The following is a 25,310-nucleotide window of genomic DNA, read 5'->3' as shown; positions in this document are numbered from 1 at the left end:
GTGTGATTTGCCACGATCGTCATAGTAAGTACAATATATGGTCTATTTTAGACCGCAGATATTTATGTAAATTCGATATTTGCCCGAATAAAATTATGTTATAAAGACGGAACTAGGGTACTTTAGGTAAACAGTTATTCCATCGACTAAATGTTATAGAGAGTGCCGTAGTTTGATTATTTTGTATATTCTTGTATATGGTATGTATTCTGTACATTTTCGTGACACTCTCTGAGATATAAGAATGTAAAAACGAATAATTGATATGAATGCGTTACACTCACCATAAGTATCTGGTACCCATCGAGACACATTACCAAGCTGAACGTCAGCACTTGCGCCAAAACAGGCAAATTAAATACCGATTCCAGTTTTCCACAATAAGATATGAGAGCTTGATGTTGTTGAACATACTTCTTAAAGACGGTGTAATATTTCTTTGTCGATGATCCTGAGAACAATTGTGGATTTGTTTCTCCCTTCTCTTTATTCGTTAAATCGGTCATTCGGGACATTTTATATTGCAGTATTTGAAATTGAGTAGCCAAGTGTAGATTCATGACGCATAATAGATTGTCGAAACAGAAATAGCCGACTCCAATATGGTACAATGTCAGGAGCTGTGGGTATATAAAGATTTCCATTAAGTTTGTTACTGGTATTAAATTTGATAATATTAAATATGTTGAGCATTAGGAAAAAGAAGCGATCCGGTACCTGTAATACGAATGTCATTTCATAGTATGGGGACATTGTCAGTGGTAGATCAATCCACATATTAAATAGAAATTCTCTGGCTGACTCGTTCCTTCCAATATTTTCTGGAATAAATACAGAATGGTATAATTCTTTGTAAATATTCAGTAGAAAATATATAGTATTGAAGAAAGTTCAACAATAATTCAATTAACCTTCTGAATCTGCCATAAATTACACTTAGATATTTTTGTGCTCTTTTGGATAAGAAATAAAAGAATAGAAATTCCAATTTAAGATTAAGTGACTTACCAATAATTGGACTAAGGGCGTAACAAATAAGGGTCGCTTTGGTGGTGAATATTACGAAACAAACAAAGACGGTACATTTGCGTTTGCAGTCTATATAAATCCTTTTCTCGTACTCATCGTAATTCTCGTGCCAAAATTTTCGTTGCGTATATGTGATTAAATGAAAAAGTTCTTGTTTATGCGCAAGCAATACGGTCATCTTCAGAAGAGGCATTAGGACCGCCAAAATGTTGCACACGTTGTAAAGGCAGGTCTGTAAGCACAGAGAATGTCTAGAAAATATAGAACTACGGATGGATTCTATTTCACTTGTGCGTTATATAAATCTTTTGCTAATCCAAATTAGATACGACAAACGAGAAAACAGGGCACAAGCCACGATATTACAAATTTATGAGAAAACAACCGTTTTATGGGAAAAACAAGTTTTTTCAAGAAATCTAGTACATTGTAATTGTGTTAAATGATAACCAAATTATGCTACAAGTTTTATAACTGTGTTAACATATTGTAAATCGCATAGTTCTTTTTATCACAATGTCTTGCATTTTATTCCAGAAATAATCAATGAATTTTGTTTTGCATATTGACTTATTAGCTTCTGTAACTTGAAATGAAACTGGAATATTACAGAAATTTAGTCCGCAACTGTATCGTTCATCGCGATTTATCTCCCTTCAAATATCTCGGTAAAGATAATTGTTCGAATACTTACACTCAGATCACCGAAAGAATAATAAATATCCGTAAGCTCTAGCCATAGAGCAAAGAGAATAATCGCGAACGTGTAAATCTGCGTAATAAGTCTGACGCGTCGTTCCGATTGGTTTTTCGACGTCCATAATCCAACGAGTTTCATAAAAGTCGATGTCAAGCTGATAGATATGTCGTGGCTCTTCAGAAATCTCATATCGTAATGCTAATATTCTGGTATGTTAGGACATTGAACTGGTACACTTGTACACGGTCTACATCGATTATTGCAACGTATTAGAGACGATCAGTCGCTTTGATGTATTGGCATCCTTTCATTCACCGATATCGTACTTTGTGTCTACTTTATTATTATCATTGATGCACCGTTATTTGATGTTTCGGAAAAGAAATGACGAGAAAGAACGAAAGAAAAGAAAGGAGCGAACGTTCGATCACGATAGCCCAGGATTACTATTCTTTGTTCCGAATGAACAACGAGTAGATGGGATCGATCGAGTTATACATTATTCCGAGGTTACGAGACCCTCTGTGAAATCGAAGTGCTGTTCGACAGCTGTTTCGTTTTGCCAAAGGAAAATTTATCTTGCTAAATTAGGCATACGACTTAAGAAAGTTGTCTACAATTTCCTTTGATAGAATCTACGAGGAAAAAACGTAGATCGCTTGATGCAGCGGCGGCGCGTTAAAGTGACGAAGATGATAAATGTCTTTTTTTTTTATCTTGTTTCTATGATTTGTGAAGGGTGTTGTGCAGATTCGGTGATATTCTAGCTATGAAACGAATAAAGAAATTTCAGCAACGTTTGTTCTTATGTCTGTGTGTGATGTCAGGTGCTTGTAATACGCAATAGAATATTATTGTCTACCTACTTGGGGTTTTTTTCCAATATATTTCATTGCGATATAGGAGTCTTTTTTATTTTGTCTTTCTATAACATACAAATATATCACTTTGATGCGAAACTATGTACTTGAAATTCCTTACTTTATGCGAAATTTCACGTGTATTTTAATTATCGTTCGACTGATTCCTTAACAATGTAAAGTACGACACCGCGGAGCTCAAAATCTGTGAAAAGCGAATAAACAATTTAGGCGTGTGATGATTTTAAACGTTCCTAATAAAATCGATATAACGATGGTAATTATGGTGTTTATTAGTAGATATAACAATGACGTTAGTTACTAATCCACCTTTACATAATTCGTATACTTGTCATTAAACAAGTTTTTCAGTATAAGAGAAAAAAATATCTTACCGAAACTACCATAGAATCTTTGATTAATCGTGGTTTAAATATTTACTTGCTTCGGTGATTATCAAGTGGAGCTTACATTTAGGAGCTTGCAAAAAATTTCTGAAACATTACAGCGTTTAACCAAATAGGAAGCTACATATTAATACGATTGTCACTTTGGCGACAGAAGATTCATTTCTCTATTGTTTTCGAGAGTTTGATTTGCAATATGCATAAACTGTCAAACTTTTTGTAAATAATGTTTCAGAATGGAGAAAAATGCCACTGTAGTGTTCAAAATCCATAATGGAATAGATAAAAATGATTATGTTAAAGGTAAAATTAGTTATTCAGAATTGAATCCTAAGTATTTTAAAGCGCGAGAGTGAACGAGACAACGAGATAGAGAGATAGAGAGAGAAAAGGAGTGAGTGCAATTAATATTATATCAGATTTGAGAAGTTATGTACGAGCGTTTGTTTTGACTGTAGGAATTAATTTTTACTAAGAAAGGTACATATTTACAGGATTTCCAACTATACGTGTTACGTCTGCGCTTACCCCGGTGTAAGTTTCCAATGACACAGTGAAGAATCCACAAGCAGTCAAACAAGAGGGTGTCGCGGACCTCATGATAACCAGTATTAAGTCCTTGCGTAATATTTTTCCAAATTGGTCCATCGGTAAGCGCGACCATAAGCTTTTATACGCGGCATTAGCTACGTTCGCACTATCTCGTATCAGACAATCGCAACTATAGGTGAACATCAGCAGTTGACACATGCAACCCGTTATATGAAAGGCGAAAGTAAAGCGTCTTGTGGCGGGAGCATCATCCTATAGATAGAGAACTAGTGAAATCATCCTTTTATAAAAATGAAAAATAGAATAGCTTAGAATTATTCTACCTGAAGTAGGAAAACGAAATAGAGTAATACTATACTAACCATAAGTATCAAATACCCATCGAGGCAGATTAATAAGCTGAATAGCGACACCTGTCCAAGTACAATTAAGTTGAATACATCTTCGAGTTTTTTACAAAAATCAGTGAGTGCTTGGTGCTGTTGAATGTAAGTCCTAAGCTTTCCATATCGATGTATACTGTACGATGACTTTTCCGAAACTTCATAGAATTCTGCACAGTCGTTCGTGTTGCACATATTTGTAAGTCTATGTTGCAAGATACGAAACTGTGCAGCAGCGTGTAGATTTAAAATGCATAAAATATTGTCGAAGCAATGGTAGCACACACCAACATGATACGAACATACAACCTGTAAAAATATCGATCGATTAAACACTAATTTCAAAGGGTCTATTAATGTCGTTTTATAGATAAAGTAATTGTTCATGAGGTATTTGTATCTTTACATTTACAAATAATTGTAATGTAAAATAATGTAAAACCTGTAGCATGAACATTAGCTCGAAATACGGTGTCATGGATAGATGACATTCGGGGAGCCACATGTTAAACGGAAGTATTCGCTCGGACTCATTTTTTCCATAGTTTACTGAAAAGTATGCCAAACAGATCTTCTATTTAATCATCGTAGTTTAGCCCTTCTTGCAAGCTATGAGTGATTACGATGCTGATAAAGTAATTCCAACAATTAAGTGCCTAATTGATCTTGGTGTGTAGTGTTATAAACGTTTATTTGAGTCTGCATCGATCGGCCATAGAGCCTGCTGGGCCATCGTTTGGCACTACGGCGATCTGGTGAGATTTATGACACGGTATTTACTATTAAGGCAAGGGAGACGGAAATAAAGAAGTTGAAAATACATGCTATGCGTCGAAGTCATTTTAACGTCGTTAATGTTTGCTTTGAATCACGTATCATTCGAATATTGGTAGAAAAAATCTGCCTCTCAAAAACACCAATCGTTTCTGACCGTGTCGTAAACCTCGCGTCACGTTGAATTTTTGCAGAGGTGCTTTGCCGAGATTTGTTCGGGAACCGAACTTATTTTACGTGCTTTTCCGTTAAAGCGTAAAGCTGGAAACGTACCTAGCAAAATTTATTATTTAAATTAATAACGTACGATCGTAACGAGTCAACATTTCTATTTATAGAGTGCCATTTATAGAAAGATAATATTCTATGTTAGTAATTATTTTATTCTCAAATATCTCACTTAGAAGTGGCCTCGCTATGAAACCGATAACCGTTCCCTGAGCGAAGAAAGTGAAGACACAAACGAAAATGGTACACGTACGTCTGCAGTTATCCACGATCATTTGCTCGTGCGAATCGTAATTCAAGTGCCAAAAATTTATTTTCGCATAATCGATTATGTCAAGCAGCTCTTCGTTATATATTAACAAAATGAAGATTTTGACCACAACTAGAACGATAGTTATAACGTTGCATATGACGTAAATAGAATCCTGTAACCGATATTTTATCGAGTTGGTTTCTGCATGAAAATTGTTCAAAGTCGATATAAAGAAAATTGCCGATTGCTCGATTTAATTCGTCTAGTTAAAAAATTAGATTCTCCACTTACACCAAGATCTCCCCAACTGAAGTACAAATCCCTCGCTTCGGTCGATAAGGAGAGGAGGACGGCGAATAACGTATAACTCAACGCAACGTTCCTGCGACGTTTTTCGACGTAATTATTCGCCAGCCAAAAACCAACGAATTTCATGTAGAAACTCGTGATGATGATAGACAGATCTTTGACTTGCCTAGAGCTCATACCGAGTGTTCTATGGTAGAATGCTTCGATCTTCGATTCTATCGAATGTTTCCAGCTTGTCTATTATCCATCCCGAAGGACACTAACGCGATGTTCCCGATCCCTTGATACCTTTCCGCTTTGTTGTCTGGCTCGTTTCTCCTTTTCTACTTCGTGGACAACTGGTTATTCTGAACGTCATAGTAATTGCGCGCGAAGAGTAAAAGCGGTGTCGGATCGATAAATTATGTATTATTCCAGGTAAACGATGAACGTTCGGACGTGACGACAATGTATTATATATCCGACAGTTCAAGAGATTTGTTTCGTGGAAGTCTCTGAAGAGCGTTGTGCGCTCGAATTCGATCATGGTTGCTGCTCTCGAGCATAACAGTGGAATTTGCGAGGATTGTTTGTAAATTGTTCCGTAAGTATCCATTTTTTTCTTTTTTGCGTGTTTTAGCGCTGCATGTCAAATACAAATTATGCCGAATGTGTCGATAACGTACAGGTCAATGGAAGGTGTACATCAAACTTGTCACCGACTTAAGACACGATCGTTACAATTACCGATGTTGCGCGGTTAGAAATGGAAATAGGCTATACTTGTATTAGTAGTATTTTTAATTTTGCGTTGCCTTGGAAAAGTGTATAATATATTCGATATGCTGTGTGTAGAATGGAGGGAAAGAGTGGAAGATCGGTGAAAGAGTGTATCCAATCGTATTCGCCCTCGTGACGTACGATCGGGGATGATAGATCGATGATCGATCGATCGAGTATTAAAGTTTATTCGCAACCATTAAAATATTTTTATTATCTAAATTCATGTTTATACTATGAATTATTTATTCTTCATTTTCAAAGACGATTTCCTTATGAGCGTAAAGTATGACATTGTAGTACTCACAAGCTGTAATATAAAATTTTAGTGTTGTCATAGGATTCGTCCAAAAATTTATATGTTTCTGGTAATGCGTTGCAAAAAGCGATATTTGTAGGATGAGCGGGATTAAGTAAGAAATGGAAAGATACAGGAAAGAATCCACCAGCGGTCAGATAGCATGGTCGCGTTGATTTCATTATCATCATCTTCGCGTCTTCTCGTAACATTCTGCCAGTTTAGGTCATTGGCAAAGTTGTCCACCAGCTTGTACGTTGCCAAGCTAATATTCGAACTTTCCTTCATTAAGCCGTGGCAAGTGTACGTGAAGAAAATGATATGGATAAAGTTGCCGAACATGTGGAACACGAAAATCAGTCGTGTACCAGGGGATGCATCTGCCTGTGTACATAGTATAATATATTCGTATTTAAATCAGACGATTCCGATACAGCTATTAAATATATTTAAAACGAACGAATATTTGTTTTTTTCGACAAACGAATGAATCTGTGCAAGTTTGAGGAGGTTTAATGCGAGAAATATGTGTATCTCAAAAGTTGGACAAACATAAAACGAGACGAACTCACACGTGCGATTTAACGATTTTAATATAAGAGTTAAACGATGAAATTTGCGGTAATTGTGTTTCTGCGTATTTAAAAAAATAGAAAAACAAATCCGATGTTCGCACGTACCAAAAGTATCTCGTCCGTGTCGAAACACATCAGCAAGCTAAAGATGATTATATGGCCGAAGATCGGAAACCTATAAACATATTCGAGCCTTCCGCAGAATTTGATGCTGCCGAATGCATTTTTTCAACGCTATGTAGCACTTGTCGGCGTAATCGATCTTATCCGTTTGTTTCCACAGAAAAGCCTGTTATGGAGCATACGGAATTGGCAGATCACGTGCATATTCAGTATGCATAAGAAGTTGTCGCAGGCCATATAGGCTACACAGATTTGTTGCACAGACGCTAGCTGTGTAAATAGTGATTTTCCATAGTAAAATCATAATTGTGCTCGCTAGGTTTTCACCTTCTTCGGTGAATATTACAGCGCTATTTACTTAATTCCTAATTACTATCGAATATGCTCGCTAATTAGACACTGTCGTGTTTCACGGACTTAAATGGAGATACCTGAATGACGAACATTATTTCGTAATACGGTGTCATGTATATCGGCAGATCGACCCTATTAGAATTTAATCTTGGAATTAAGATTAATAATCTGTGGAAGACACAATGTTTGTGTTGAAATAATACAATGTGATATTTATTAAACAATTATTTCAAGAATTATAAATGTGCGTTCTGGAATGTAGACAGTTGGCTAGTTATTCACAGACCAACTGGCTTAGTGACCCATGGTCCTTGAAAAGGTTTAGAGCCCCACTCTCCATGCAGTAATGAGTGTAACCTGTGTGGGTGTCTGTGTGGCGTCATATGTGGCACAGAACCTTCTTGTAGTTTCCCGACGTGCCCATCTAGAATGTTCCGTCCATATCCTCACGCTTTTTCCGGCGAATTTTTCGAAAGAGCATGCACGTGCTAGCCGCCGTGGTGCATCTCACGAACGCACGCTAGTGGGGATGGCGCTGGGCAACCAAGGGAAGAATCCGTACGATCAATTACCTTACCTGCATGCGATTGATATCGCGTGTATTCCAACAGACCCACATTGCGACCGGAAGTGTCCTCTCCGAGCCACTGCTTCTAATGTTCGCTGAAATATAGCGAAACACGAGTTTCTGTTTTGTAGTATCTTTCTGGTTATTACAAATATTTGTTTTAAAATCAGCTTTCGCTAGAACGAGTTTAGATTTTTATCCAAACGAGACGTTTATTTCTTACTTAGATCGTTAATTTATCTCTTCAATTTCCATAACTTAGGAACAAACAACAACTTATCGTGATTTGGGAAATTTCTTTTCTTATCGTTTTATAACTTATAGATTGTTTTACTATATGTTGATGAAAGTAAATGTGAAAAATGGAGTATTATTCTTCTAGTGCGAAATATTGATGTTTATTCCATTATTTCGAAAATTATTACTTTCTTTCTGTAGAAAAGAAGCTTTATTTAATCTTTTGATCGATGAATTAACTTACCGCAGATTGGTGCGACTGCATAGAAGAAGACAATAATTTGTATAACAAGCATTATAAATAGCGACCACAGTTTGCAAACTTTCTTGCATTCCGCGAAAAGTATCTTCTCGTCGAGATCATAATTCAAATGCCAAAAATGCTTTTGGGCGTGTACAATTATATAAGAGAATTCCGTTTTATAAAGGTTTATCATCGAAATTTTGAACATCGCTAATATCGTGTTCAATACGTTGGCTGCCAGAAAGATACAATGCTGAAAAAATGATTCTAATAAATTGCAATAAATGATCGATGGAAAGTGATGTTTAACATTTAATTGTTACGACTTGCTATGTAAAGAGCAGTATTACGATTGAGTAATACTTTTACAGTTAGAAAATTTAAGTTAAAGGAATATTTAAAATAACATTAGACAAACGCTTCTAAATGATCCAATCTGCAATGAAAAAATGTCTTTAAAGTTCTGTAACGATATTTAATTCCGTATAATATATTTCATCCAAATAACTGTACTATTGATTTACCAACACGCAGTACAAGTAAGTACTTATACGCAGTTTAATAGTAACGTTAAAATTTATACAAAAACGGAGAAAATTTTTTACGGGGGTTACTTATTTTCTTACTCACGTCCAAATCGTTCAAATTGTGACAAATATCCGCGACGTTCACGTACATGCTATAAACGCTTGTAATCATGGTATAGAATACCGCGAATTGTCCTTGCCTATCTTCGGTTTTGTTCGCCGATTTCCAAATACCCGCGATTTTCAGCAGCAACCGTGATATTTTAATGGATATATCTGTGTATCGTTCGGTATGCATGACAATCCTTTCTTCTCAATCCTGATTCTAAAATCACTCAATAGATAGTAAACTTAGCAGTACCAAGTGGCATTTTGATCTGCCTAGACACTCAATATTTCGTGGTAGATACGTGGCTTACCTAAGCAAACTTTTGACGACCAGAAAACGAATATGAATATTTTATTCCTGACGCAATAAGAGCATAAAACGATAAAGAATAATAGAGTTGTCGATCAAAGAGAAACCGTTGCGCACTTACATTAAAATTTCCCCAAGGAAAAGCGCTCCGACCGCGTAGATCAGCACGAAATCTCTGCGACCTTGTTCATTTCGAATCGTCGCTAGCCACAGGTCTACGATTTATATGGAAAAACATGCACAAATTATTGAGATGTCGTGATTCTGCATCATTCGCGCGGTGAACATCGAATAATCGAAGCAAGGGAGATGTAGTATCGCATCAATTATAACCAATCGATTTTTAACGAGACGCTCTCACGATTTGTGTCTACGCCAATCAAAAATTCGCGTAGTTGCCTGTAACGTGTCCTGTTCTCGTGTGAAGTGTAGGCGTTGCAACGTAATCGAAAATGCATTATTCACGATTCGCGGGTGTTTGAATGGAACAAGTAACCATAGAAAGAACGAGGAACGATCGTGACCGTGCATAAGATGGCCTGCAATTCATTTCACTCGTTTTAAGCGATGGAAGAGTGCTTTGTCTCGTGGCTCCATGGAACTCTTACGTTTGCCCAACGTAATATCGCAGCTCAAGTTGCTGCAGAGGATCCGAGGGGATAAAGTTTGTGCTTGAATTTATTCTGAAAATTTTTCGTCAATTTTTCAAATGCAAGGAAGATTACGTCGCATAAAAGGATTCTATTCTTTTTTAACGCGAAATCAAGGAACTTGTACGTTCACTGATATCATTAGATAATATTAAATTTTTTCTTATAATTATGTAGATATAAATAGCGACATTTATTTGCAAATATTAAAATATTTCCATTGCGCAAGTCCGTGCATTTATGGTTAACTATTCCGCTGCTGCTTTTATAGATGATTCTCTCATGAGAGTGAAGTATGACATCGTCGAGCTTATAAGCTGTAACAAGAAATTTTATCAAGGTGTTTCACAATTTTCCATGTACATACGTATTCCACTATAATTACAGATATGTAAAAACGTGTACGTAATAGGCAGAAATGCAAAAATATGACGCGTACAGTATCGTAAGTAAAATTTACGGCACGTAATTTCCAAGATACCACATACGTGATTTATATTCAAATTTTGCTTATTTAAGGACAAAAAACGGTTACATATCGTACCGGATTGCAAGATGTGGTATTTTTAGAGTAAATGGAATTAAAAGAAAGAAATTGCTGCATACCGCGGTAGATGTTTCCAAAGTGACGGGAAAGAATCCTCCGGCGGACAGATAACACGGTCGCATCGATTTCATGATCATTATCCTCGTATCCTTCCGTATCTTCCTGCCTGTTTCGGTCATTGGAAGAATCATCCACCATCCTGAATACGATGCCGTGCTAATATTCGTGCTTTCCTCTACTAAACCATTGCAGATATACGTGAAAAAAATGATGTGGGTAAAACTGCCGATCATGTGGAAGAAGAAAATGAGTCGTGTCCCGGGAGATACGTCCGCCTACGTACAAATTTTTTAAGTGACCACCGTAAGCAATATAGCTTTTATTTTTCATCTGGTAGGTGCCGAATAATAGTAAAACGTTCTTGTCTAATTTTATTAAATTGTTAATTTGAGAAATATGGCGTATCCACGATAGCTTTTTAGATAATTCGTTTTAAATCGCTCACACGTACCAGAATGACCTCGTACGTGTCGAAATACATCAGCACGCTAAAGATAACCATGTGGCTGAGGATCGGCAGTGTGTAAATGTCGTCGAGTTTAGCGCTGAATTCGATCAACGATTGATGTTTTGGGATGCATTTTTCCAACATTACGTAGCATTCGTTCGAGTACTCGACGATATCTGTTCGCTCGTCGATGTTCGACCATAGATTCACTAACGTGTTCTGCAGCATACGAAATTGGTAGACCACGTGTAGATTTAGCACGCATAAGAAGTTGTCGGGGCATATATAGCTCGCGCCAATTTGTTGCACGGCCAGTAACTGTGTATGTAAATAGCAATTAATCATAGAGTCATCGGTGACAAGTTATTACGATTGCTCGCAGAAGAAGCGGTCAGCCTCGTACTCCTGCGACTCGCTTAACATCGGCCTCCACGATCGCCGAGAGAGGCAATCTCTCGCCTATGACGTGACAGTAGTCACAGATGTCCGCTGCCCCGCTCCGATCTTCATCAAATACTCGCTGAGCACGCCGTGCCCCGCGAACACCTGGGTCATCCTGTAGGCATGGTGTTACCTGGGCAGCGTCTAAGGCTGTCTCGCTCGCGTATGCCCCAGTACGTATGAATCATCATAATAACAAGTGTTGCGTTAATTCATTCTTTCCTATTGCTATTCGTAACACCATTCTGGTACGAAGGGCGCAAAAAGGAAAAGGTTGATTGCTACCCTTTGGCATAGACGGAAAGACACATAAAAGATGTATTCGTCAATTACGCATTTGTTCGCTGATCAATTTCTCTTACATTATTGACAGAAATTTGTGCGTATTACACTGTCATTATTTTCTACTCTACCGATGCAATGCTTTAAACCACCTTTAACTCTCGAAAAAATATACTATAGCTGGATTATTTGACAAGACGGTTGGTAGAAGGATACGAAGGCAAGTAGTGGATGTGAAAGTTCCAATTGAAAGTACCGAATAGTGGTTCTTATAAAAATAATAAGAAATTTATACACACTTGTTCGCGTGTTCGTGTTGTAGAAGAACACCGAGCGGCAATATGCGACCGAATGGATTTATGAATATGGATTATTTTGATGATTCAATATGAGTGTAACTCGACTTTTAAGCGTCAACGTATAACGAATCCAATTTCAAATGCAATTTTCATTATTTTTCATTGTAGTTTTATTTCACTTTGCAACAGCACCCCTTACATACTTTATCATCTGTTACTAGTCATTCTGTATACTTGCAATTGAAATATATATATTACGAATTGAGGGTCTCCTGTGTAGTTTGTCTTAACAGTGTGAAATATGATACCGCAGTACTTAAAACCTGTAACAATAATACGTATAAGCAACAGATATCCGACGTGTATTTTTTGTACTTTTTTACATTTTCGTACACTGTACAGTTTTACGCAGTCAAATTTATCAATCGCTGCAATTCCGACAAATGCCACGACATTTCAATTACCCGAGTGTATGTCTCTAGAGACACGACGAAGAATCCATAGCCTGTTATGCAACAAGGTACGCCAGATCTTATAGTAACGAGTATCAAGTCTTTTCGCATCATCATACCGCTTTCGGTTGCAGGCAAAAATGACCAAGGTCCTTTATACACTGCCAAAGCTACGCTCGTGCTTTCTTGCATGATGCAGTCACAGCTGTAGGTGAACATCAGTAATTGGCATAGACAGGCTATTAATTGGAAGCTGAAGATGAAACGTGTTCTGGTAGGTGCCCCTGGCTGCGAAAAGATGCGTTATTAGCGCGTAAAAGCTTGTCTGAAGTATGAACAGTGCTCATAATTTTTAAATGTTCGATATAGACACTTTTTACAGACGACGTGTGATTTGCCACGATCGTCATAGTAAGTACAATATATGGTCTATTCTAGACCGCAGATATTCGATATTTCCACGAATAAAATTAAAAAGACGGAACTAGGGTACTTTAGGTAAACAGTTATTCCATCAACTAAATGTTATAGAGAGTGCCGTAGTCTGATTAGTTTGTATATTTTCGTATATGCTATGTATTACGTACGTATGTACATTTTTGTACTTTGTGCATACAGAGTTCGTGACACTCTCTGAGATGTAGGAATGTAAAAATGAATAATTGATATGAATGCGTTACACTCACCATAAGTATCTGGTACCCATCGAGACACATTACCAAACTGAACGCCAGCACTTGCACCAAAACAGGCAAATTAAATACCGATTCCAGTTTGCGACAATAAGCTATGAGAGCTTGATGTTGTTGAATATATTTCTTAAAGGCGGTGTAACATTTATTTGCCGATGATCCTGAGAACAATTGTGGATTTGTTTCTCCCTTCTCTTTATTCGTTAAATCGGTCATGCGGGACATTTTATATTGCAGTATTTGAAATTGAGTAGCTAAGTGTAGACTCATGACGCATAATAGATTGTCGAAACAGAAATAGCCGACTCCAACATAATACAATGCCATGAGCTGTGAATGTATAAAGATTTCCATTGTTTTGTTACTGGTATTAAATTTAACGGTATTATATACGTTGAGTATTATGGAAAGGAAATAATTCAGTACCTGCAACAGAAGTGTTATTTCATAGTATGGTGTCGCTGTCAGTGGCAAGTCAATCCACATATTAAATGGAAGCTCCCTATCCGATTCGTTCCTTCCAATATTTTCTGGTATAGATACAGAATGGTATAATTCTTTGTAAATATTCAGTAGAAAATATACAGTATTTAAGTTCAAAAATGGTTTAGTTAGCTTTTTGAATCTGCCATTGATTATACTTAGATATTTTTGTGCACTTTTGGATAAGAAATGAAAGAATAAAAATTCCAATTTAAGATTAAATGACTTACCAAGAATTGGACTAAGGGCGTAACAAATAAGGGTCGCTTTGGTGGTGAATATTACGAAACAAACAAAGACGGTACATTTGCGTTTGCAGTCCATATAAATCTTTTTCTCGTCCTCATCGTAATTCTCGTGCCAAAATCTTCGTTGCGTATATACGATTAAATGAAAAAATTCTTGTTTATGCGCAAGCAATACTGTCATCTTCAGAAGAGGCATTAGGACCGCCAAAATGTTGCACACGTTGTAAATGCGGGTCTGTAAGCAGAGAAAATGTAACCAAAATGTAGAACTGCGGATGGATTCTATTTCACTTGTGCGTTATTCAATTTAGGTATTACAAACGAGAAAACAGAGCACAAGCCACGATATTACCAATTTATGAGAAAACAACCGTTTTATGGGAAAAATAAGTTGTTTCAAGAAATCTAGTACATTGTAATTGTGTTAAATGACAACCAAATTATGCTACAAGTTTTATAACTGTGTTATCAAATTGTAAATTGTATAGTTCTTTTTATCACAATGTCTTGCGTTTTATTCCAGAAATAATCAATAAATTTTGTTTTGCATTTTGACTTATTAGCTTCTGTAACTTGAAATGAAACTGGACTATTACAGAAATTTAGTCCACAACTGTATCGTTCATCGCGATTTATCTCCCTTCAAATATGTCGGTAAAGATAATTGTTCGAATACTTACACTTAAATCATCGAACGAATAGTAAGTATCCGTAATCTCTATCCATAGAGCAAAGAGAATAATGGAGAACGCGTAAATCAGCGTAATAAGTCTGACGCGTCGTTCCATTTGGTTTTTCGACGTCCATATTCCAATGAGCTTCATAAATGTCGACGTCAAGCTGATAGATATGTCGTGGCTCTTCAGAAAACTCATATCGTACTGCTAATATTCTAGTATGTTAGGACATTGAACTGGTACACTTGTACACGATCTATGTCGATTATTGCAACGTATTAGAGACGATCAGTTGCTTTGATGTATTGGCATCCTTTCATTCACCGATATCGTACTTTGTGTCTACCTTATTATTATTATCATTGGTGCACCGTTATTTGATGTTTCGGAAAAGAAATGACGAGAAAGAACGAAAGAAAAGTAAGGAGCGAACGTTCGATCACGATAGCCCAGGATTACTATTATTTGTACCGAATGAACAACGAGTAGATGGGATCGATCGAGTTATACATTATTCCGGGGTTACGAGACCCTCTGTGAAATCGAAGTGCTGTTCGACAGCTGTTTCGTTTTGCCAAAGGAAAATTTATCTTGCTAAATTAGGCATACGACTTAAGAAAGTTGTCTACAATTTCCTTTGATAGAATCTACGAGGAAAAAACGTAGATCGCTTGATGCAGCGGCGGCGCGTTAAAGTGACGAAGATGATAAATGTCTTTTTTTTTATCTTGTTTCTATGATTTGTGAAGGGTGTTGTGCAGATTCGGTGATATTCTAGCTATGAAACGAATAAAGAAATTTCGGCAACATTTGTTCTCTTACGTCTGTGTGTAATGTCAGTTGTTTGTAGTACGCAATAGAATATTGTTGTCTACGTATTTGGGTTTCTTCTGGATAAAGGAGTCTTTTTTATACTGTCAATAACATTCAAACGTATGACTTTGTATGAAGCTATGTTTTTGAAATTCCTTGCTTTATTCGAAATTTCAGTTATATTTAAATCACCGTTCGACTGGTATCTCAACAATGTAAAGTACTATGACACCACGAAGCTGAAAACTGCGAAAAACGAATAAACAGTTTAGGCGTGTGATGATTTTAAACGTTCCTAATAAAATCTGATATAACTATGGTAATTATAGATAGGGATTATACTGGGAAGTGAAACTTTTATTGTTAGGATTGGAATCGGATATTCTCTTCGTATAAAGTCGAGCAAATAATTTAACACTAGCAATTCGATGTCGCCTGCCTTGTAAGAGAGTCATCTTTATTCTTGTATAAATTTAGTATTTGTTCAACAAATACCAATATTATACTATCTTTGATCTGTCATCTATTATCGCATTGGACGTCCTACGTTTATAATTTTAATTAGTGAAAGATTGTCTCATTAAAGTGAAGTATGACATCGCGGTACTCAGCACCTGTAAGAGGAACATTTATTTATTATATTTTCATATTTCATAAAGAAATTGCGACTTTTTGTAAGAATATGTTTGGATGTTTCATAAAATAACGTATCGCTTTTTTCTATATTCTTTACTTTTTGGTAATTTTAAGAAAACAGCTCCATGAAACGGAACGAAATGAATAAACGAATAAATTATAACCGAATGCATTGTAAGAATAATAATAATAAGAACCTTGGTACAAGTTTCCAGAGAGACAGGAAAGAACCCGCTGGCAGTTAAGCAGCAAGGCTTACTCGATCTCAGGATGATCATTGTCAAATCTTTTCGTAGTAATTTCCCAATTTTGTCCATCGTTAGATGGGTCCAGGGGCCAGAATAAACAGCAGTGCCAATATTCGTGCTTTCTCGTATCAGAGTATCGCAACTGTACGTGAACAGCAATAACTGGCTGGAACTGCCCACTATGTGGAATACGAAAATCAGTCGCCGTGTAGGAGGTGAATTTGCCTGCATGCACATTAACGAATGTAACCGAACGATTTAAAGATTATAACGAAACGGTAGTGGCAAGCGTAGAATAATAATAACAAAAATTTGGAATGTAAACGGAGAATAAAACGGCTGTTTTAGGGAGAGTAGTCCATGTTTGCTAATATGACTACGGAACAGGATAGGATAACTATAATGTTTCGTACACGACGCGAAAAAGGAAGCATAAACTACTGCTTTGGAAAGCTAGGAATGGGTGATTATTTACGTTTTTTATCATAATGGAAAGTACTTACCATAAGCACCTGGAAACCAACCAGACACAGTAAAAGGCTAAAGACAACTATGTGTCCAAGAACGATGTACGTAAATATATTGTTTAGTCTCTGACAATAATTAATTCGATCTTGATGTTCTCTAACGCAACATTTAAATACCGTGTGATAATTTTTCAAGTAATTTGATGGCAAGGTCTCTTTGATAGCGTACTCGTTCGGTTGCTTTTCAATCGTTTCACCCAAGTACAACAACCTGTATTGTAATATACGAAATTGAGTGGCCGCGTGCAGATTTATCAGACATAAAAGATTGTCGAAACAAATGTAACATATACCAACGTGGTACAAAGAGAGAACCTGTATAAACATAAGAGTTACGTTGTGTCGTACAATGTTTTGCTCCACGGAAAGCGATATTTTTCACGAGTCGAGCAAATAGACGAGCAAGTAAAACGCGTGTTTATGTATGTACCTGAAGCACGAATAGTATTTCATAGTATGGTGTCACAGTCAATGGTAGATCGAGCCACATTCTAAATGGCAGAACTCTATCCGAATAGTTTCTTCCAATGTTTTCTAAAATATAAACGTACAATTCTATACTTCAAAGGGACGGTGCTTTATCGTTTATATACCTTTGATATTTATGAAACAAAGAGATTTTGGCGTAGAGTTTGGCACTTTTCATAAACAGGAAATACATCGATACTGCCACTTGAATCGATACACGTACCTACGATAGGCGTTAGCACGTAGCCGAAAACCGTGCCTTGAGCACAAACATTGATCAAAGAGATACACACGATGGAAATCTTTCTACAGTTTTGCAACAACAATAGCTCGTTGTAACTGTAATTCGTGTGCCAAAAATTCTTGTGCGTGTACACAAGCAGCTCGATGAATTCTTTCTTGTGTATAAATACGACGGATAATTTTAGCAATACCATAATAAGGCATAAAATATTGCAAGCCGTGTAAGCACAATCCTGCGATTAAAAAATCGTAGAAACGGAAACGCTTGAAGAATTTAAGAAGCGCAAAAAAGGTCGTTACTGGTAAAAAGAATATTTATATACTCACGCCAAAGTTCGGCCACGAGTAGTAAAAGTCCCTGAACTGCACCCACACACCGAACAGGATCGCGACTACGGTGTACATCAAAGTTAACTGACGTGTACGTTCTTCTTCCTTGTTCTTTGTTAGCCAGAGACCGACGATTTTCATTAAAAAACCCGTCATCAGCAAAGCAAAATCTTTGGTGTACGACGCTTCGTTCTCTCGCTTCAAACAAGCCGGCGTAGGACTAACTTTTGTCTTTTCTGAATCTTTATCCATCTTGTCTCCTATTCTTCTTCTTGACACTGACGGACAAGTACCTATTCTTTCCTTCTTATTTTCATTTCGTGGCGTGAAAAGATATCGTGATTATTCAAGGGGTACGGAGTAGGTCGACACGTGCAACGTGTATGTATAATTAAAGAGAGACAGACCTGTGATCGGCTGTTAGGTAAAAAGGGAGTAGACGCTGCATTGTGCATCGAGCGTTGGCGTCTTGCACGTCACGTGGCGACGGAGTCTAGGGCTGCTGCGATCGACGATAAGCTTTCCAACTTTTTTACAACAAAGAGTCACGATCAACGATACCACACAGCTGATGGTTATGTAAGCTATTGTACGTTTTTATATTAATATATAAGTCCTCCTAGTAAAAGCAACTCTTTTCGCTTTTTGATAGCCGTCGTGCGCTCGGTAGAAAAATCACAGCTATTGGTTTAACTATTTCTTAAATGTAGACAATGCCTTAGATCGTTTTAGATATAGACGAAAGGATACTTAAAAATATTCAAGCTATTTCCACGTTTCACTTATAAAATTCGTAATACATACGAGGAAGAAAGAGACGGTACGCTTTGATTTAAAATCAAAATAACGTGTTTAAAGAGTAATCATAAAATGGATGACATGGTATTCGAGAAACATTTATTGCGATGTTATAGTAATATTAAATGTATCAAACTTACTCGTAGTAAAGATACGTTTAGAAAATAACAAACCCGATACAATATATAGCACTACGTGTAAATCAGTCTTGCCATTTCACGATCAATTACATGTGCAAAGACTCGTGGAGAAATAGAATCTTGGGAACAGTGTATTATCCCTTTTTATTTAAACACCAAGCAACGGTGCCGTTTGGCACCTTCGAATCGAACGAGCCCTGTAATTTATATTTTTGCTATTAACGACAAATGTACAAGTTATGAATTTGTTGCATCCAGAGATGTATTCCTTAGCAGAGTGAAATATGACATTGCCGTACTGAGAACCTGTAACGAGTGAATAATTACAATTCAACGATTATATAGAAAAATCGTAACGGAGATACAACGAATTCGATTACCCCGGTAAACGTCTGCAGCGAAACAGGAAAAAATTTTCCAGCTGTTATACAGCAAATCTTGTGCGATCGCATGATAATAATTAGCAAATCTTTTCGCACAGTGGCACCAGCTTCGTTCATTGGAAGGATTGGCCATGGTCCTGAGAATGAAGCATTGCCGACATTGACACTTTGCCGCATCAAATCATCGCAACTATACGTGAACATTAACAGTTGACACAGAACGCCACACAAATTCAATACCAAACTGGCCTTTTTTGAGGTAGGTGTGTCCACCTATGGGAACACGATATAATCGATATAAAACTAATAAAATGGTTTTGGAAAACATTTTGTTTTGCAAATTTAAAATGCAGGTGTATTGGAAATTTCAATAATACAGATGGAGTTCTCTACAGAAATCGATTAAATAATTCTGATTGATCGAAATAAATTAAAAAGAAGAAAAAATTTTCTCCATTTTTTCGACAATATACATTTGACTCTACTGATTTTCTATACACGCGGGATCGGAATCTTCGAATTCAAATGAGAGGATCGTGGATGTTAGCGGATAACGGTGGAGTGGTAAATGTATAGTTAACGTATCCGGCTACAAAGTCCAAAGGATTTCGTAAAACTTACAGATAAGAACTACGTACGCAAGGCTGCAACACGTACACATACCAAATAATATAAGACAATCATTGTTACAGTTATATTACAGTTATAGTTATATGTTGCATTCGCTGCATACATTCGGCCCAAAGAGTCGCGGTTTCGGTCTCTCGCTGTGGAAGCTCGGCCGAGATGGAAAGGCGAGCGATCGAAAATCGCGTGGCTGTGTCGAGCGAAAAAATGGGGAATGCGATTCGGGACAATATACACATACGAGATTGAAAAAAGAAAAGGAAAGTAAAAGAAGAAAACGAAACGTTAAGAAGAAAATGAAAATTCAAAGGCGAATGTCAAAGCAGGATAAAGGTAAATCAGGATTAGCTGACAACGAGCGTAAAGCCTCTCCAGAACGAAAAGCAGAGAGGATCGATCGTGGAATAGAGATATTAGCGAACGGTAATGGCACAATAATCGACAAAAATCGACTGATTTTGAGTTCCGGCACGTCGTTGCTCTTCCGTGTTTACGGTTACTACGTATATTTTTTAACGCGAAACGTTTCCTAATAACGACGTAGAAAGATAACTTTGGACGTAAGTAACTGGAATAACTTGTAACGAGGCGACTTCTTAAAATATCTCGCTCGATAAAATATCTCAAAAAAATAACTCACCAGGAGTAGTTGAAATCCCACGAGGCATATTACCATGGCAAGAAACATTACCTGGGCAAGCACGATCAACGTAAAGATATTTTCCAACTTTTTGCAATATTCGATAAGCATTTGATGCTGTTGTACGCAATTTCTCAACTTTGTGCAACACATATTTGTATAATACGATAATCTTGCATCCGATTCGTATTCTTCTATCTGATTCTCCGTCGCGTTATCTATGCTTCTCAGCCTATGCTGTAATATGCGAAATTGGCTGGCCACGTGAAGATTAACGATGCATAACAAATTGTCGAAGCAAATGTAACACACACCGACATGGTACACACAGAGTATCTGCATAAATAAAAATCGGTTTCATCGAATTATATTTTAACCCCTTAACTTACAAGTACGGGCATAGCCCGTAGTACGATGATCGGACCAAACGTAAATATTACGGGCATAGTCCGTAGTACGATGATCGGGCCAAATATAATATATAATATAATATATAATAGCTTGTTTACGTTTTCGGCCCAAACGTAAATCGTAGGTTAAGGTGTTAAACAGGATATATTTTTATTATTGTCGAGTCGATAAGCGATCGATTAGAAATACGATTACGAAATCGTTATTAGAATGAAATACGATCTTTTAAAAAATTAGGAGGAGATACGAATTAGCGGAGATATCTGTACCTGTATAGTAAATAGTATTTCAAAGTAAGGGGACGTTCCTACAGGAAAGTCGACCCACAAATTGAACGGTAGTATTCTGTCAGATTCGTTTCTTCCTATATTTGCTGAACAGTAAAAAAATATTTACGTAATAATATATGTAACGTAATTGTGTATATAAATAAGCAGTGGATGCAAAGATATGCTCTTTTACGTACCTATAAGCGGTGTTACCATGTAACCGGCACAAGTGCCTTGGGTACAAAAGATCATAAGAATAATGAAAATGTTGCATATTCGTTTGCAATCAGCTACAATTAGTATTTCTTGTGGATCGTAATACGGACGCCAGAAATTTTTCTGTGTGAACGTAATTAAATTAAAGAACTTTATTTTGTGCTTGTATATTACGCCGATCTTTAGGAAAACGATCGTCACGTATAAAATATTGCAACAGATAAAAACGCTATCCTGAAATTATAGATATGTACATGTGAGAATGGTACGAAACACGTTTGTAGATTGTTCGTTCTTCTTCAAGTACTCTTTCGATTTCAATTAGCATTATCAGGTAAACGAGACTACGTTTAAAAGTTCCTTACTAACTTAGAATTAGAAAACTTATAAATTTAAACTTAGAAAAATTATAAATTAGTTCGATACGATATTTTCTTCCTAACGTAATAGGAGCACAGAAAGATAAAGAATAATAGAGGAATCGATCAAAGCGAAACCGTTGCGCACTTACGCTAAAATTTCCCCAAGTATGATAGATATCTCTGATCGCGATACATATACTGATGAAAAGCGCTCCGACCGTGTAGATAAGCGCGAAATCTCTGCGACGTTGTTCATTTCGATTCGCCGCTAGCCACAGACCTACGATTTTCATTAGAAAACTTGCCCAAATTATCGAAATGTCGTTATTCTGCATCATTCGCACGGTGAACGTCGAATAATCGAAGGAAGGGCGATGTAGTATCGCGTCAACTATAGCCGATCGATCTTTAACGAGATGTTAGACGCAGGGTCTTTAATCGTGACGACACTCTGACGATTTGCGTGTATGCCAATCAACAATTCGCGTAGCTGCCTGTAACGTGTCCTGTTCTCGTGTGAAGTGTAGGCGTTGCAACGTAATCGAAGATGCATTATTCACGATTCGAGGGAGTTTGAATGGAACAAGTGACGATAGAAAGAACGAGGAACGATTGTGATCGTACATAAGATGGTCTGCCACTGATTTCACTCGATTTAAGCGATGGATGAGTGCTTTGTCTTCTGACTCGATGGAACTATTACGATTGTTCAACGTAATATCGTAAATCAAGTAGCTGCAGAGGATTTCGAGGGGATAAAGTTTGTGAGTGAGTTTATTCCGAAAATCTTTCGTTAATTTTTCGAATGCAAGGAAAGTTACGACGCATGAAAGAATCCTATTCATTTTTAACGCGAAGACAAGGAAATTGTTCGTTCTGTGATATCATTCAATAATTCAATTTTAATTCAATTTTATTCTTGTAGTTATGTAGATATAAATACTGAGATTTATTTGCATTGTATATTTGCATTGTATATTTCTATTGTGCAAGTCCGTGCATTTATATAACTATTCCGCTGCTGCTTTTATAGACGATTCTCTCATGAGAGTGAAGTATGACATCGTCGAGCTTATAAGCTGTAACAAGAAATTTTATCAAGGTGTTTCACAATTTTCCATGTACATACGTATTCCACTATAATTACAGATATGTAAAAACGTGTACGTAATAGGCAGAAATGCAAAAATATGACGCGTACAGTATCGTAAGTAAAATTTACGGCACGTAATTTCCAAGATACCACATACGTGATTTATATTCAAATTTTGCTTATTTAAGGACAAAAAACGGTTACATATCGTACCGGATTGCAAGATGTGGTATTTTTAGAGTAAATGGAATTAAAAGAAAGAAATTGCTGCATACCGCGGTAGATGTTTCCAAAGTGACGGGAAAGAATCCTCCGGCGGACAGATAACACGGTCGCATCGATTTCATGATCATTATCCTCGTATCCTTCCGTATCTTCCTGCCTGTTTCGGTCATTGGAAGAATCATCCACCATCCTGAATACGATGCCGTGCTAATATTCGTGCTTTCCTCTACTAAACCATTGCAGATATACGTGAAAAAAATGATGTGGGTAAAACTGCCGATCATGTGGAAGAAGAAAATGAGTCGTGTCCCGGGAGATACGTCCGCCTACGTACAAATTTTTTAAATGACCACCGTAAGCAATATAGCTTTTATTTTTCATCTGGTAGGTGCCGAATAATAGTAAAACGTTCTTGTCTAATTTTATTAAATTGTTAATTTGAGAAATATGGCGTATCCACGATAGCTTTTTAGATAATTCGTTTTAAATCGCTCACACGTACCAGAATGACCTCGTACGTGTCGAAACACATCAGCACGCTAAAGATAACCATGTGGCTGAGGATCGGCAGTGTGTAAATGTCGTCGAGTTTAGCGCTGAATTCGATCAACGATTGATGTTTTCGGATGCATTTTTTCAACATTACGTAGCATTCGTTCGAGTACTCGACGATATCTGTTCGCTCGTCGATGTTCGACCATAGATTCACTAACGTGTTCTGCAGCATACGAAATTGGTAGACCACGTGTAGATTTAGCACGCATAAGAAGTTGTCGGGGCATATATAGCTCGCGCCAATTTGTTGTACGGCCAGTAACTGTGTATGTAAATAGCAATTAATCATAGAGTCATCGATGACAAATTATTACGATATATGCTACCTCATACTGTTTTCAAGAGTTTTTCAACCGGCGACCGTGTAGCAAGCAATTGTTACACGAGTCATCTTTTTTTTCATAAAATGAAAAGTTATTCTGACAATAAAAGGCATAGTTATCGAAAGCTTAAACGTCTCGAAGTTTAGAGAGTCAGGAAATGATCGACATCTTGAAATATACATATTGAATATTTGGTATACCTCGAGAGCAAACATTATTTCGTAATAAGGTGACACAGTTAGCGGCAGATTGACCCACATTTTGAATGGAAGCAACCTCTCTGAATTATTGTTTCCAATATTCGCTAAAATACAGTGAAATATGAATTTTATAGGATTATCCTGATTTTTACAAATGTTTGTTTCGAAGTCAGACTTGAGTAGAATGAATTTAGGTTTCTATCCAATTGCAAGGGTTATTTCTCAGGCCGATTTTTAAATTGGCTTCCTCAATTTCCATAATTTGGATCAGTTTTTTACTACGTATTTTAAAATATAGGTGCCTCGTTCCATTATTTGAAAAATTATGTTTTTTGTGTAAAAAAAGATTTCTTTAGTCTCTTCATTACTGGATCAACTTACCGGAGATCGGCGTTATTGCATAGAAAGACAAGGCGGTTTGTGTAACAAAGAATAGAAATACCGTCCACAGTTTGCAAAATCTTCCGCACTCCTCGAAAAGTATCTTGTCATTGTTGTCATAATTGAAATGCCAGAAATGCTTTTGCGCATACACGATCATATCCGAGAATTCTGTTTTATAAAAGTTTATTACCGAAAGTTTGAACATTGCCAATACTATGTTCAATGTGTTAGAAGCCAAAAAGATACAGTGCTGAAAAAATTATTTGTAACATTTCCAAAAGAACAGTTTCACAATATAATAATATTTTTACAGGTAGTAAGTTTAAGTGGCAGGAATATTTGATATAACTGGACAAGCGATTGGGCAAACGCTTCTCAAACCCTTCAAAATACAAGGAAAGAACGTTCCAAAGCTGTCCAACTATTGTACATACGTATATCGAATTCCGCAAATGTATTGTATTGTTTACAAACACACTGTACAGGTAACTACACATGCACAATTTAATAACCATAAAATTCCTATAGAAAGAGCAGAATGT

General features: G+C 36.8%; 5 protein-coding genes and 1 pseudogene across 5 annotated transcripts; all 6 read right to left on the bottom strand.

Annotated features, from left to right (window-relative positions):
* Nucleotides 1-284: 284 nt before the first annotated feature.
* LOC100744043 lies at nt 285-2,234 on the bottom strand (the record flags this gene model as incomplete). Its single annotated transcript, XM_003484785.4, has 4 exons — nt 1,724-2,234; nt 1,009-1,261; nt 718-821; nt 285-620 (listed from the first exon to the last, which is right to left on the bottom strand). Coding segments are annotated over exons 1-4 (888 nt in total), but the record flags the coding sequence as incomplete, so codon positions are not given.
* A 4,261-nt stretch (nt 2,235-6,495) lies between these two features.
* Nucleotides 6,496-9,478, bottom strand: LOC100743925 (annotated as a pseudogene).
* Nucleotides 9,479-10,490: 1,012 nt separating this feature from the next.
* On the bottom strand, nt 10,491-11,648 carry LOC100743814 (odorant receptor 13a-like). Its single transcript, XM_003484784.2, has 3 exons — nt 11,307-11,648; nt 10,855-11,130; nt 10,491-10,565 (listed from the first exon to the last, which is right to left on the bottom strand). Exons 1-3 carry the CDS (start codon nt 11,646-11,648, stop codon nt 10,497-10,499), a joined length of 687 nt encoding a protein of 228 aa, XP_003484832.1. The 3' UTR covers nt 10,491-10,496.
* Nucleotides 11,649-12,477: 829 nt separating this feature from the next.
* LOC100743693 (odorant receptor 13a-like) lies at nt 12,478-15,314 on the bottom strand. The gene is made up of 5 exons (XM_033320053.1): nt 14,881-15,314; nt 14,183-14,435; nt 13,464-13,999; nt 12,790-13,065; nt 12,478-12,648 (listed from the first exon to the last, which is right to left on the bottom strand). The coding sequence occupies exons 1-5, from the start codon at nt 15,073-15,075 to the stop codon at nt 12,580-12,582; spliced, it is 1,329 nt and encodes a 442-aa protein (XP_033175944.1). The 5' UTR covers nt 15,076-15,314; the 3' UTR covers nt 12,478-12,579.
* An 879-nt stretch (nt 15,315-16,193) lies between these two features.
* On the bottom strand, nt 16,194-18,588 carry LOC100743578 (odorant receptor 30a-like). The gene is made up of 6 exons (XM_003484782.3): nt 18,140-18,588; nt 17,793-18,045; nt 17,532-17,635; nt 17,078-17,416; nt 16,524-16,799; nt 16,194-16,304 (listed from the first exon to the last, which is right to left on the bottom strand). The coding sequence occupies exons 1-6, from the start codon at nt 18,392-18,394 to the stop codon at nt 16,248-16,250; spliced, it is 1,284 nt and encodes a 427-aa protein (XP_003484830.1). The 5' UTR covers nt 18,395-18,588; the 3' UTR covers nt 16,194-16,247.
* A 729-nt stretch (nt 18,589-19,317) lies between these two features.
* On the bottom strand, nt 19,318-24,150 carry LOC112212658. Its single transcript, XM_033320491.1, has 8 exons — nt 23,809-24,150; nt 23,286-23,632; nt 22,138-22,288; nt 21,608-21,749; nt 21,411-21,514; nt 20,782-21,066; nt 19,461-19,736; nt 19,318-19,386 (listed from the first exon to the last, which is right to left on the bottom strand). Exons 1-8 carry the CDS (start codon nt 24,148-24,150, stop codon nt 19,318-19,320), a joined length of 1,716 nt encoding a protein of 571 aa, XP_033176382.1.
* Between the last annotated feature and the right edge of the window lie 1,160 nt (nt 24,151-25,310).

This window comes from Bombus impatiens, unplaced genomic scaffold (assembly GCF_000188095.3).
Source record: "Bombus impatiens unplaced genomic scaffold, BIMP_2.2 scf_0020, whole genome shotgun sequence".
NCBI lineage: Eukaryota > Metazoa > Arthropoda > Insecta > Hymenoptera > Apidae > Bombus > Bombus impatiens.
This window is presented reverse-complemented; position numbering and strand designations above follow the sequence as displayed.

Excerpts from the sequence above, each read along its gene's own strand:
- LOC100743693 (XM_033320053.1), bottom strand. The coding sequence starts at position 15,075 with ATGAGTTTTCTGAAGAGCCACGACATATCTATCAGCTTGACGTCGACA. Across the intron at positions 13,066-13,463 it reads ATGGGTACCAGATACTTATG|CCAGGGGCACCTACCAGAAC; the intron begins GTGAGTGTAACG and ends ATCTTTTCGCAG. Across the intron at positions 12,649-12,789 it reads CTCTAGAGACATACACTCGG|GTTTTAAGTACTGCGGTATC; the intron begins GTAATTGAAATG and ends TTATTGTTACAG.
- LOC100743814 (XM_003484784.2), bottom strand. The coding sequence starts at position 11,648 with ATGATTAATTGCTATTTACATACACAGTTACTGGCCGTGCAACAAATT. Across the intron at positions 11,131-11,306 it reads ACACGTACGAGGTCATTCTG|GCGGACGTATCTCCCGGGAC; the intron begins GTACGTGTGAGC and ends ATTTGTACGTAG. Across the intron at positions 10,566-10,854 it reads CTTTGGAAACATCTACCGCG|CTTATAAGCTCGACGATGTC; the intron begins GTATGCAGCAAT and ends TTCTTGTTACAG.
- LOC100743578 (XM_003484782.3), bottom strand. The coding sequence starts at position 18,394 with ATGGATAAAGATTCAGAAAAGACAAAAGTTAGTCCTACGCCGGCTTGT. Across the intron at positions 17,417-17,531 it reads AAATACTATTCGTGCTTCAG|GTTCTCTCTTTGTACCACGT; the intron begins GTACATACATAA and ends ATGTTTATACAG. Across the intron at positions 16,800-17,077 it reads TTGGTTTCCAGGTGCTTATG|GCAAATTCACCTCCTACACG; the intron begins GTAAGTACTTTC and ends ATGTGCATGCAG.
- LOC112212658 (XM_033320491.1), bottom strand. The coding sequence starts at position 24,150 with ATGATTAATTGCTATTTACATACACAGTTACTGGCCGTACAACAAATT. Across the intron at positions 21,515-21,607 it reads CATGGTAACACCGCTTATAG|CAAATATAGGAAGAAACGAA; the intron begins GTACGTAAAAGA and ends TTTACTGTTCAG. Across the intron at positions 19,387-19,460 it reads CGCTGCAGACGTTTACCGGG|GTTCTCAGTACGGCAATGTC; the intron begins GTAATCGAATTC and ends CACTCGTTACAG.